This window comes from Stegodyphus dumicola, chromosome 2 (assembly GCF_044657685.1).
Source record: "Stegodyphus dumicola isolate Sdum_Otavi_A_Nest chromosome 2, ASM4465768v1".
Classification (NCBI taxonomy): domain Eukaryota; kingdom Metazoa; phylum Arthropoda; class Arachnida; order Araneae; family Eresidae; genus Stegodyphus; species Stegodyphus dumicola.
This window is the reverse complement of record NC_140769.1, coordinates 71728996-71743370: the sequence shown is the minus strand read 5'-3', so window position 1 is coordinate 71743370 and position 14375 is coordinate 71728996. Positions and strand designations below refer to the sequence as shown.

General features: G+C 37.3%; 1 protein-coding gene across 1 annotated transcript in view; it reads right to left on the bottom strand.

The window, feature by feature from the left end:
* Window positions 1–1081: 1081 nt before the first annotated feature.
* LOC118190996 (neprilysin-2-like) overlaps window positions 1082–14375 on the bottom strand; it is a 134131-nt gene continuing 120837 nt past the window's right edge. The window contains exons 20-21 of the mRNA XM_085810306.1: window positions 1462–1538; window positions 1082–1216 (exon numbers count right to left, since the gene is read on the bottom strand). Coding sequence (XP_085666432.1) covers window positions 1117–1216; window positions 1462–1538 — 177 coding nt within the window. The 3' untranslated portion in view covers window positions 1082–1116. The remainder of the gene's footprint in view (window positions 1217–1461; window positions 1539–14375) is intronic.

Below are 14375 nucleotides of genomic sequence, written 5' to 3'. Positions count from 1 at the left end.
GAATACATGGATGGTTGGGGGAAAAAACTAGCAATTGGGCAAACTGCAAGTGAAAATTACCCTTGAACGAGCGTGGTGCGAGAAGGCTCAGCCGCATTGTGTAAAGCCAAACATTAGCTCAAATTACCACCCAGCTGCATCACGGCGCCAGTAATACAATCAGAAAACAGACCTTGCAACGCTCGTCTCACCGTATGGCCTTCGGGAGCCCTAGCCCCACAAGAGTACCATTGTTCAATGCTTGCCATCGAGCTGCACGTCTTGCCTGTGCAAGGGAACACACAGCATGGAATGATGAGTTCTGATTCCAACTATTTAAGCCGACGGGAGGCTGAGAATATGGCATGAAGCCATGAATTCTACGGGCCAGGTTGGAACTGCAAAATTCCATGATGGCTCAATCATGATCTGGTGTTCATTTCTTAGCAGCGTTAGGGATCTTTTTAGTGGACCAATCTCCCTCAATGCGATTCGATACGTAGATTTCCTGGGCGATCATCTCCAACTATATAAGTTATCTTGTCTTTCACACGGAAAGAGAATATTCCAGACAGATTATTGCACCTCTCACAGGTCCAGGCTGGGTACTGCTTGGTTTGATGAACATTGTTCTGACTACTCTGGTATGAATTGGTCACTTAGAAGCCCTGGCTTAAACCCTATTGTGCACCTTTGGGATGCTTTGGAAAAAGGAGCAGATCAAGCAGCACTAGCGACCCTTCCTAAATTATGGACAGCGTTAACCGATGTTTGGCCAAGCTTTCCAATGGAACACTTCCTCATACTTGTTGAATCGCGGCCTTGTCGAGTAGTAGTTGTTATCAAGGCCAGAAGAGGTCTAACTCGTTGTTGACTTGCGTTCCCTAATGCAGTGGCACTTTAGTGTAGTTTGTGTATTTACGTTACTTGTAAAAATACTACTGATCACAATAGAAAAGTCTCGTTACTTTATTTAAATAGTAAATTCTTTTGATAACTGTAGAGTCTTTGCGAACTTTTACATTTAATCCATATGTAATGTATGTGTGAGTAATGTCCTTTATAATATGATACATTAAATGTAGGTAATACAAAACCAAAATCCCCTTTCTCAAAAGACTTTATTAAGCTGATTTTCTACCAAACATAACATTTCGGTTCTGGATTCATTCTAGAACCCGGTTTGCAGTGGAAATCTTTGGCAAATTCTTCTGAATTTGATACTGGTCCTATAACCCTGAAAAAACAAACACATTTTAAAAGCATTTATTTAGAATATGATTTCAGCTCCTTAAATATTGTTGTATCCATAAAGCTTCTTTCTATTTTGAAACTAATTCTTTAATGAAAATCTGTATGTCAAATGTTTGCAATCATACGACAAACAGTAACATCGATAATCTCTGATTAAAGTAATAAAACATGTAACTAAAATCTGGAAAATTTTTGCTGTGTAAGCCAAAGAATTCTTTTTCTCCTTACCTAAATTTTTGGGGTGGATAGACACCTTCTTCAAGAACAGTCTTCAGATAGTCCGGTTCAACTTTCTCACACCATTTCTAAAAAAACAATTCAGTATTATATATATATATGTGTAATAATAAAATTACATAGTCAAGAATACACTTAAAATTCTAACTGTATGTTATTTCCATTTTTAATGGCGACGTTCTCTTATTTGAAAGTACGTGGAATTAAATCCACAGCCCCGTAGTCAAGTTGTTTTTCCCGCCTTTTGCACACGTACAGTTATAGAATGTTCTGGAAATATTTAAAGCGAACTGGATTGGCTGACGAGGCTGACGTCATTTCTTGGAAGCTCCGCCTTTCCAGAGGCTATAAAAGGACTCGCAAAAGATTATAGGAGGCTTTTTCTTAAATGACACGATGCAGTAAATTTCATACAAAATGTTATTAGTAATTCTTTTTTATTTACTCCGGAGAGCAGATTTTTGTAATTGCTATTTTCCCTGAAATATAATATATGGATCCTGTTTTTTAAACTTATCGTCTGATAATTTAAGTTACGACTACATCTATGATTCTTTAACAATCTATTTATTCTGGACAAAAGCTGGTACATCATATATATATATATATATATATATATATATATATATATATATAAACAAAATAAAAAATGGAAAGTAGGATAATTTTTAGAAAATATGCACAGTTTCATTTATTTATACAAGTTATATTTATTTTTAACTTTATTATATTGTTTATGTATGCTCAGTTTCATAATAGTTGGATTTATATTTAATTTAGTTACATTATATATAAAAACCAAAGTAATATTTATATAAGATAGCTCTAGTGAATAAATTTATTTCTCCTTGATACTGAGAGAACTGTTTGTGGATAAGCAAGGTCATGCTTTTACATTTTATTTCTATAATTATTACTTCAAAAACTTGTTACTGTAATTCAATACTGAACTAATTTTGATTTAAATAAACTAACTGTTCAAATCAAAAACTTGAAGAGATACAAAGTAAAATGTTTATCAGTGGATACTATATAAATAATTGAATGGCAAATTCAACCTTTTACCATGCTTAATTGACAACATGCTGCATTAAACTGCAATATTGTAAACTATGGAAATCATATGAACACAATATTCCTTTAGCTTAAATGTCGGATCCTTCATTACTACTTAAAAATATGTATTCTCAAATATAGCGAACCACCTTCTTAGCTAATAAAAAATTCAAATACAGTGATCCCTCGTTTTTCACGTTTAATGGGGACCAGAACCTTCCGCGAAAGCTGAAAAACCGTGAAGTAGAATTTGCCCCTAGGAATTTTCGTGTATGCGGATACAAGAATGTTTTAAATATGTAAACAGTATTTATACTTTACACATCTAAGACAAAAATTACAACAGTATACGTATTTACTTAAACGTGTCAGTGCTAATTAATAAGGTTAATTACAAAACCTTAGACCGTAATAAACATTAATCAACATTGCTTTCTGAGAGAAGCGAAGAGTCTTGTTTTGGTGACGGAGGAGAGGCTCTCACTTAACTCGTAGAAATTTTGGGCTCACTCGGAGACTCTTCTGCTGGAGGCGCTGACGGTAGAGCCGGCGGCTTTACCTTGGAGAGAAACATGGTGACGGGTAATTGTTTTTCCTTTACCTTCAAAATTCCTCTATACAAGAACATAACCGACAACGCGATTGCTGAACTCGACAGCTAGAACCATATTGTCGTCAATGTCTTGTGCAAATTATTGCATCGCTCTTGCCATGTTGCACAATTGTTGCAGATTCTCTAGGGTAATGCCACGCTTTTCATTTTCTTCTTCGTTTTCTTCCTCACTTGCAGACTTTGTGATCTCAAGGAGGTCTTCATCGGTCAGTGGGTTCGAGTGGCAATCGATGTCTTCTTTTGTCATGTAAAGAAATCCTTCATTCCTCATAATGTGAGCCGGCCTCACCGCCTTCTCTACCGCTGAGTGATAAACTTCTTTAGGAGTGAAGGCTGGATAGTCGTGCACCACGTTTGGCCATAATTTCTTCCAGCTAGAATTTATGGTCTCATTCTTCATGTCCTTTAATGCTGGCTGAATATTAGACAAACATGAGGCAATGTCGTAACTACCCCAGTATGCTTTCAAGGTAAATTTGTCATTGGCATCGTCAACTGCCGAGATTAGGTCCTCCATCGTGGAGCGAGTATAGAGTGCCTTAAAGGCACGAATGACACCTTGATCCATCGGCTGAATTACAGATGTAGTGCTCGGGGGCAGGTGACGGAGGACGGGGACGCCTGGCATATAACATAGGTAAACAGCCATATGTCCCACGTCCTCCACTATCTCCAAGAAGCAACTCGCTGGAGCCCCGTAAGGCTGCCCTGGGAGTTTACATGGCCATACAGGGGCTAGATGTCAAGTAAATTTTACATAGGACGTTGTTAATAACACAAAGTAATTTAAAAAGAATATAAAGGATAGCATTAAAACACTAAAACAGACATATAAGCTGAAACACATAGATATACAAAATTAAACGTAAAATCATAAAAACACACTCGTAATTACGTAACATAAAGACATAAAAACACACACGAGAATACATATCATGACACATAGAATACATATGGAAACACGTAGAGCACATAAATGCAAATATTGCACACAGAAGAAACATATGAGGCATAGTAAGGTGTGCATAAAGCAGAAGCGCTGTGCGGAAATATGCTCAAGTACCCATAATACATAATGTGCATACTTTCATTAGGGGCTTCTGTTGCACAATTTACATATTTCGTTGCATACACTACATTCGTGCATTGTACGGATATTATATATTTCGATTTACGATAACACATCATTCCATTGGGTGCCCAGTGCTTTACACAGATAAACATGTCAGTAACATTATTTCTGCACGTTGCTGGCTATTGAAAGCAGATGATTACATGAGGCTCGAAATTGAATGTGGCGCTTACAGAATGTGTACATACTGCGAATACCTAATCGTTGAGTACATTGTCTGCAGTACCATGCTATTGTGGCTCGCAAATGTCTTGCCCTAGGGCGTTGATTTGCTGTACAACTGCGCAGATACTCTTTATAGCTGGCGGGTGTTTGATTATGAAACGATAGTAAAGTGTTCTATCATTCGTTGGATGTGGTAAATGGTGGTTTGTTGTTAGACCGCAGTCAAATAGGTAGTGCTCGGGAGAACCTAGCATGCCACAGACACAATTGTCAGATGTTGAGATGCAATGACGCATAAAATAAGATGGAAATGGGCCATGACTCGTTATGTACTGTGTCAGTGGGGCTATTGTTATAAGACGTTCCGTGTCTACCTTTGGTAGGAAGTTATACGTCCTTCTCCCTGTGTCGCCACTATTCCATTTTTCTTGCCACTTTTCTTTACAGATATTACGCAGAGTTTTCTTGAGGTGTGAGACGGGGGTAGGGGCTCTTATAGTGACGTGTGTGACGGGGGTAGGGGCTCTTATAGTGCTCGGGGGCAGAAACCCTATCTGCACACCGTCACATTGCAGGTCCGTTGCATGGCTTCCGGCACAGTCCATCAGGAGAAGGACCTTAAAGAGCAGGCCCTTTTCACCCAAATACAGCTTCACCTGGGGAATGAAGCAATAGAGGAGTCAGAGCTTTCGTTATCCACGCCTTGGAGTTATGCATCCATAACACGGGCAACAGAGCTGTACTTTTGTTTTTAATGCCCGTGGATTTGTGGTTTTATAAATAAGGCCTGGCTTAAGCATAAAACCTGCAGCATTGCCAGCCATGATGACAGTCACCGGATCTTTGTGAGCCTTGAAGCATGACCTCTTCACTTCGTCCTTGAAGAGGAATGTACACGAAGACATCCTCTCCCAAAAAAGGCATGTTTCATCCATGTTGAAAATTTGCTCAGGGAGGTAGCTTGCCTCACTGATGAGGTTAGGAAACTCTTCCTCCACGTAACGACAAGCGGCATCGTTGTCAGCAGAGGAAGCCTCACCATACAGAAGCAGGTTTCTGAGGCCGCATCTTTTCAAAAATTTTTCCAACTAGCCTTTGCTGGCTGAAAAGCCTTGTCCTCGAGGAGACGAATTACTCCTGGCAGCGCTATTACTGGCTTGAGGTTCGTCAGCACCTTCCTCAGCCTCTTCATTGTCGTCATCGGGCAAGATTTGGTCGTAGAAAGCTTTGGCCTTTGTCCTGATCATATTAGTGTCCAAACTTATTGTCTTTTTCCTGCACTCAGCAATCCACAATGCCAGTGCAGCTTCCATTTTCACAATTGTGTTATTATGTGGAGTTACCACACGTTTCGCTTCTTTATTGAAGGTTATTGAAGCAATTTAGCGGATGTTTGCTTTCTCTTTCTTGATGTACCGCGCTGTAGATTTATTCACCCCGTAATGGCGTGCCACAGATGCATAACTTCTGCCTTGTTTGATCATATCTAAAAGTTTCACTTTTTCGCTGATGGTCATCAATCAACTTTTTCCTCTTGAGTGCCCCGGAGAAAGCTTAGGCGACGTTATAAAGGCTTAATTAATAAAAAAAGTTATTGCTTAAACAAAAACGGTTATCGACAACACAACACTTAAATACAGTATGCGAGACAGTCAACATCATAGACAAGACTGCCGAGATACAACAAGAGAATATGCTAGGTGAGGCTGCGATGATGTGCAGACAATCAACTCACAGGGATAAATCCACTCGTACTCTCATTGGTCGATGTCGCACCGGAAATCAATCACGCGCCTTTATGAAAGCCCGTGATATGTACTCCGAGTAAACTCAGCTCATTGTTTGACATGCAGGGATCCTTCTCTTGCGCGCATTAACATGAAACAACGCTCCTGAAGCGCGAAGTAGTGAGGGAACACTGTACACTCTTTTGCAAAAAATTGAAGCACCAAGAAGGACTTTTGCGATCGTGACGAAATTTGGTATGCAGAAACATCTTGATCGAACATGCAAATGATCAACGTTTCAAAGCAAATGAACAGGAATTGCGATCATAGCGCGCATTTCTAGTGCGCAATTCGCAAAGTATAAAACCAGTAACAGAGGCGGAAAATTTATCTTTTTTTGTTTTGCCATTGTAATTCCGTAAAAAAGAAACTGAAGATGCTATTACGACGATATCGGAGACCTTACAGACAACTAAAAGACTTCGAATGTGGTCGCACTGTAGGCTTGCGTGAAGCTGGGTGGTCATACCGAGCAATAGGCCGCCATCTGCAGAGTACAGACACTGATGTGCAAAGATGTTGGCAGTGTAATGTATTTTGCAGTAATTGGCAAAACAGGCAATCTTCTTATTAGAACAAAAATTATATTTCTTGTTCACGGAGATTGGCAAATTTTATACAATTCTTAAGTGGCAAATTTTTCATACTACTACTAGCTGGTAAAAATTTCAGTATTCTAAACTTAAAAAATTCTTACGTTGCTGAGCAACGGCTACATAATACAAATATGGCGTTGCCACTTCCAACAATAAATATAGTTATTTGATAAATAACAAAATATTTCAACCTCTCCCCCCTCCAGATAAACTTTATATTTTTATAAATTAAAGTTTACAATTTTTTTCTTTTCAAACAACAATATCAGCACAATACAGAATTGAAATACAGGAAATAACATAATAACACACACTGAGGAAGAGAGAAAATAACAAAATATATATTTTTTTATCTATACAGAGAAACAAATTTTTTAATCAGGCCAGGGAGTACGACTTGATGCGTTTACATTTTTATGGTTTTTACCATTTCGATGGACGACCGTGTAATTGTAGGGTTGTAGTACTAGTGCCCATCTCTTAAGTCGTGGATTTAGATTCACATTATTTTTGCGCCAAACTAGGGGATTGTGATCGGTCATGATGAGGAATTTAGTATGCCCGTCGAAATAACACTGAAGTTTCTTTACAGCAAATATTATGGCGGCGCATTCCTTTTCTGTGGTAGAGTACGTTTTTCAGTTTCTGTAAACTTTTTACTGAGGTATAACACTGGATGTTCATTGTCTCGTTCATGCTTTGAGCTAAAATGACACCCATACCAGAGTTTGAAGCATCAGTTTGCAAAATAATCTCCTTTTTGAAATCAGGTGCATGTAGTATAGGCCTTTGAGACAGTTTCTCCTTTAGCTCTTCAATTACTTTTGTGCACTCTTCTGTCCAATTTATTTCCCTTTCTTTAAGTTTCCTTTCAAAGTTTTCTGTTAAAGGTGCTGCTATAGATGAGAACATGGGAATGTTATAATTATAATATCCCGCTAATCCTAAAAATGCTCTGATTTGACGTTTTGTGGATGGCACTGGAAAATCAAGAATAGCTTTTACTTTCACTTCACTTGGCATTCTTATTCCTAGATATTTTGCTCTATCTTGAGCAAATTTACATTTTATAGGTTTAATAGTTAAACCAGCGTCCTTTATTTTGGTCAAAACGGCTTTCAGGTGACTTAAATGTTCTTCCCAGGTGTTTGAAAATAGTGCCACGTCATCTAAATATGGAACAGCAAAGTTTTCACAACCGTGAAGGATTTCGGCCATCATTTTACTAAATGAAAATGGTGCATTTTTAAGTTCGAAAGGCATCCGTAGAGGTCTAAATGTGCCAAAACTTGTAACAAAAGTAGCTAATCCTTGAGCATTAGGTGTTAAAGGTACGTAGCGTATTCGGAAACTAAGTACCGTTTCATTCCAGCGCCGTGGCAGCGCTGTGGTAGGCGTCCCGCGCATGCGCACTAGTCTTTCTTGTTCACTGACTTTCAATTGTCGCCATTTTGTTTGCTCTATGTTGTGTTTTCAGTTTGCTGTGCACATTCAAAATGTTTAAGACAATTAGTTTCCCCACTGACTGTGAGATTCGTGTCGTGATTAAATTTTTGAACGCGAGGAATGTTAAACCGGCCGAAATTTATCGTCAAGTGACCGAAGTTTACGCGATAAGTGATGGAATGGTGAGAAAGTGGGTAAGAATGTTTAATGCAGGTCGAACAAATGTCCACGCCGAGGCTCGGAGTGGTCGGCCTTCTGTTGTCACCGATGATTTGGTAAGGAAAGTTGATGAAGCAATTCATGAAAACAGACGCTTCACAATGACAACTCTTTCAGAGGCATTTCCACAAATTTCACTTACTGTTTTGTTCGAAATTGTGTCTGAACACTTGAATTATCGCAAACTGTGTTCCCGATGGGTTCCAAAAATGCTCACTGATGTTCACAAAACAAAGCGACTTGGTAGTGCCCTGAGATTTCTCACGCGGTACAGTGATGAGGGAGAAAACTTTTTAAACCAAATTGTAACAGGTGATGAAACTTGGGTGTGTCATTTCACACCAGAATCGAAACAACAGTCGATGGAGTGGAGACACACTCATTCTCCGAAAAAAAAACGTTCAAAGTGACAATTTCATCACAAAAAATCATGTGCACTGTCTTCTGGGATAGGAAAGGCGTTTTGCTTACTGAATTTCTTCCCAGAGGTGAAACCATTAATGCGGCACGATATTGTGAGACTTTAACAAAACTAAGGCGTGCCATTCAAAACAAACGAAGAGGAATGCTCAGTAAAGGAATTGTGTTGCTCCATGACAATGCTCGGCCCCATACTGCTGGTGTCACTCAATCGTTAATTCGACAGTTTCATTGGGAGCAGTTCGATCACCCGCCGTACAGCCCGGACTTGGCGCCGTCCAACTATCACTTGTTCCTGCACATGGAGCGCGAAATTGGTGGCAAGCGCTTTGGATCTGACGATGACATGAAAAATGCTGTGGAGTCGTGGTTATCGAAACTGGCGGGAAGTTTCTTTGACGATGGTATACAAAAAGTGGTCACCCGCTATGACAAGTGTTTGATCATTGGTGGAAACTAGGTTGAAAAATAGTTTAAGACTTGAATTTTCATGTAAAAATAAAATTGGATTCGAAAAAATTGTTTTACTATTTTTTTTTTTTTTTTTTTTTTCAAAACGGTACTTAGTTTCCGAATACGCCTCGTATTTGCCAATATCCCTTTGTTAAATCCAAAAGAGTTATATATTTTACGCCTTCTACCGTTTCTACTCGTTATTCGATGTTAGGCAAGGGAAAGAATTGTGTTTTTGTCAACATTATCAATTTTCTATAGTCGATACAAAGTCTTGGATCCCTCCCTGCTACTTCCACTAAAATCATAGGAGAAGTGTAATCTGAATCTCCTATTTCAATTATTTTATGCTGAAGCATTTTATCAATTTCCGTTTTTAATATATCTAGTATATAGTATAGTAGTAATATATATTTTTGTCTAGGACACATTCTGCATGGTTTACAGTGGATTTGGGTGTTTTCTGCCAATTGAATATCATGCGTTATTAAATGAGGGTTTCCAGGCTTATTAGAAAAGATTTTTGAAAACTTCAGCAGCATATCATGCAATTCGTGAATCTGTTGTTCATTTAACTTATCACTTAAGCAACTGTTTTCTTTAATGTTCTCAAAACCAAACAATGTTGGTTCAGAATTAATTGTTGGGAAATTTTCCTCCATATCGTCAATTTCAGATTGATTTTCTGAAATCATAAGTTTAACCGATTCTGCTCGCCTATGATAAGGTTTTAGCATGTTAACATGGTAACCTTGATTAAAGTATTTTTTTCCTTCGAAACTCACAACATAATTAGTTTCAGATAATTTCTTCTCAACCTTCACAGGACCTTTCCATTCAACTACTAGTCTGTTTGGTTTATTCGTTGATACAACTAATACTAAATCTCCTTTAGAGAATTCTCTTTTGATAGGTTTACGATCGTACCACACTTTTCTTTTGGTTTGCATTTCCAGCATTTTATCTGTAGAATCTTTTTAACCGATTTATCAATTGAAAAACGTATTCAACAACATTATTTCCTTCATCTTCAGGATTCACCCATTGTTTATATAAAAATGTTACAGGTGTTCTAAGATTTCGCCCATATACTAATTCTGCAGGTGTAAATCCCGTACTCTCGTGCGTTATTGTTTATAAAGCAAATAGAGCTGCGGGAACTTGCTTTTCCCTCTCAGGAGCTGCTTTGATACATAAAACTTTTAAAATTCTTTTGATTGTTCGGTGAAATCTTTCAACAGGTTTTGCGAAAGGTTGATCTAATTCTAATTGAAGTCAAATACTTCAACAATCTACAAAAAAAATCATTTTATTTACAAAGCAACCTGGATGCCATCGATAGTTCACTGCAACTAACTACGTCGCAAAACCAAAAACTAGCATTCTTTCTCAGAAGCGAAGCGCCCTCTAACGGCGATACATAAATCATTTGGGGGATTTTTCCACACTCCCCACCTGATAATTTTTGCAAAAATTGTCACCATTTCAGCATACAAATAATAAAAATGTAAGAAAGCAACTTACATATCAAGTACATTCAACTGATGTAAATATAAACTGCAAAAGGAAATTCTATAAAATAAACAAATATAGTTAACTGCATCAATTCAAATGTTATTTAATACGTAAATATTAATTCAAATTACAAACAGTAAATTATTAGTAATAACTAAACTAATTATTTAAAATTAATGTTAGTGAACATGAAATATAAGAAATAAAATTAAGAGGCTACAATATTAGTTCATTTTCAGTCTGATAGTTCAAGGGGGTATATCAATTGCACAGGTCTCTTAAAGACCCCTTTTTTAGTTTTTACCACTCATGATCGTACAAGACCATCACGTTCTTTAAAGACTTGAATTACTCGACCTAAATCCCAGAGGAACTTAGATTTAGTTTTTCCTTCAAGTAAAACTATATCACCAATTTTAAGATTTTTCTTGGCTTCTGGTGTACCGAAGAAGTGAGCATTTCTTAACTCAAGATACTGATACTGATTTTTACTAAGATACTGATTTTTTCATTTTTTCCAGAACTGCTTTGTAAGTGTCGTCTGATATTCTTTTCGTTTTATTAGACTCTTTCTTGTTGGAGAGTTATTCAGGATCTCAGCAACGTTGTATGGATCCTTATGTCCGATCAATAGAAAATCAGCCGGCGCAAGCGGTTCAGGTTCATGTAAATCTTTGTAAACGTAGGTCAAAGGACGTCTATTCACAATATTTTCGACCTGTGTCAACACAGTCATAAGTTCTTCAAAATTCAGTTGAGCTCTGCCTAATATCTTTTTCAACGGTTCCTTTATGGTTTTCATAAGGCGTTCATAAAAGGCTCCCCACCATAGAGCAAGCTCGACGATAAATTTCCAAGTCAAACCTTCATTTGCTAGAAAATTTTGAAAGTCTGTACCTTTAATTATGCTGTAAAAATACTATAAATCTTTGGCAGCATATTTGAAAGTTTTCACGTTATCTGGATAATATCATTTCGAGAAGAGGAAATCATAAATTTCCTCTTCTCGAAATGAAACCTCTGAGAGCCAAAATGAATTTGTTTGCAGACATATTGGAAATGAGCTCTAGAAGTAACGCTCGTGTAACAGCGCACGCAAGCAATACGATGTATGATTTCTGAATGTCGTTTCCAGATGTAAACTGGACCTGTGAAATCCACTCCTGTAACATAGAAAGGTGGAGTTTCAACAATTCGATCGTTAGGTAACTGAGCTGTCATTTGTTTCGCTGGTTTTACTGCGTATTTCCGACAAATTAAACAGTTCCCTAAGACTTTCTTTACCAACTGACGGCCTTTAGGAATCCAAAATTTCTGTCGTAGTTTGGCTAAAGTTGCTGCAACTCCCGCATGCAGAACGTTATTATGTTCCCTTTTTACAATTAATTCAGTCAATTTGGAATCTTTAGGAAGAAGAACTGGATGCTTCTCGTTAACTGTATATTCGGTTTCTTCTAATCTTCCCTTAATTCGGAGAATTTTATTTTCATCAAGAAACGCTGCCAAGCTGAATATATCAGAACTTGGAGAAATTTACTTGTTAGATTGAAGAGCCTTAATTTCAAGTGTGAAGAAATCCATCTGGGCTTTACGAACACAAAAAATTTCAGTGTTCTGAATTTCAGAAGCACTTAATGTTCCACTATTAGCAGGCAGTTTTCTTGCCTTAGCAACGAAACGTCTAATCCATGTCATAATTCTGAGATATTTCAGCACATTACTGAATTTTGTTATATCCAATAGTTGATCATCTCTTTTCACAACAATGTCATAAACAGATATTTTACTACGGAGTTCTAGTTGTTTATCGTTTCCCACGTCAAGCTTCGGTTGAACTGGCCAGTCCATACGTTTGTTTTGTAACCATTCTGGTCCAAACCACAAAGTGAACAATTTCTTAAATTAGCAGCAGTATTTCCTCGTGATATGAGGTCGGAGGGGTTATCTTTCCCACGGCAATAATGCCAATTATTGATTTCAGTTAGTTTCTGAATTTCATAAACTCTGTTTTTGATGAAAGATTTAAATCTTTCGGGAGATCCCTGAATCCAAAAATACGTTATTTGAGAATCAGGTCCAGTGGAAGGGGATTACTTCGTATTTTAAACATTTTGCGATTTTATCACTCAATCTAGCGGATAAAAGCGCACCCAAAAGCTCCAATCTAGGAATTGTAAGGGATTTCAGAGGTGCAACTCTACTCTTGGAAGCAACAAAAACTGTTTGAAAAGTTCCATTGTTAAAAACTATTCTTAGTTATACCACGCATCCATAAGCTTTCAAAGCTTTCAAACTAGCATCAGAAAAGCTATGGAGTTCTATTTGTTTCACATCTACATCTAGTATTCCTTCTAAATAGTAGCGGGGAATTCTGAGGTGGTTAAGTTCTTCAGTTTCTTCGTACCAGGCTTTCCATTTACAATTAAGATCAGGTGGCAGTTCATCGTCCCAATCAATTTTGGCAGACCAGATTTCCTGAATCAGACACTTTATTCTTATAGTAAAAGGGCCATAAAATCCGACAGGATCAAAAATACGGCCTGCGGTTTGCAATAGAAAACGTTTTGAGCTGATTGACGAGGAAATGAAATTTGTCAAGTGCTAAGTGTCAAAATAAAAATTATCATTATCCGTATACCAGTTAATTCCTAACACTTTGATCGGGACAACTTCAGGAGATTCTTGCATCGAAAATTCTTTGCGATATCTTTGAGTTCTTTGGAATTAGTATGCCACTTATGTAGTGACATGCTAGCTTCATTAAAAATGTTCACAATTTCTAAACTTGTTTTCAGGGCTTGTTCTAAATTTTGTTGACCATCAATAATGCCATCAACATACAGGCAGTTGTTTAAAGAGTTCTACTGTTTCAGGATATGTTTCTGAATATTTTTTAAGGTGATGCTTAATAGTAACAGCTAGGAGAAAGGGACTAGATTTTATTCCAAACAAAACTCTTGTAAATCTAAAGATTTTCAAACTTTCATTGTTATCATCAGGATCATCTTTCCAAAAGAATCGTGTAACGTCCCTGTCTTCTTCATTTAACTCTATCTGTAAGAATGCTTGTGTAATGTCTGCTGTAAAAGCTATCGAATTTTGTCTAAATTTTATCAATAAATCAAAAATATCAGGATATAGGTTCGGACCAATATATAAACATTCACTTTTTGGTTTATGGGCTGAGAGTGAGTTTTATGAGAGAGTGTTTTTGGTTTATGGGCTGAATCATTATTTCGGATCAATGCAGAAGCCGTTTGTAATAATATTTTATTAGATCTATTTTCATCGGAATTATATGACGAAACAGCGGAAATGACGCTTGAATCCGACGTTTTCTTTTCAGGTTTTTCATTATCTTTTTTCTGATGGAACGAATAACAAAAATGGCTTTCGAGTTTTTATTAAAGCAGAAGGCACAGTGTATTTTTTGTTTACAATTTTGAATCCGGTGAAATCGACCCAAACAAAGAAAACACCACGCTTCCTGTTTCAAAATCCTT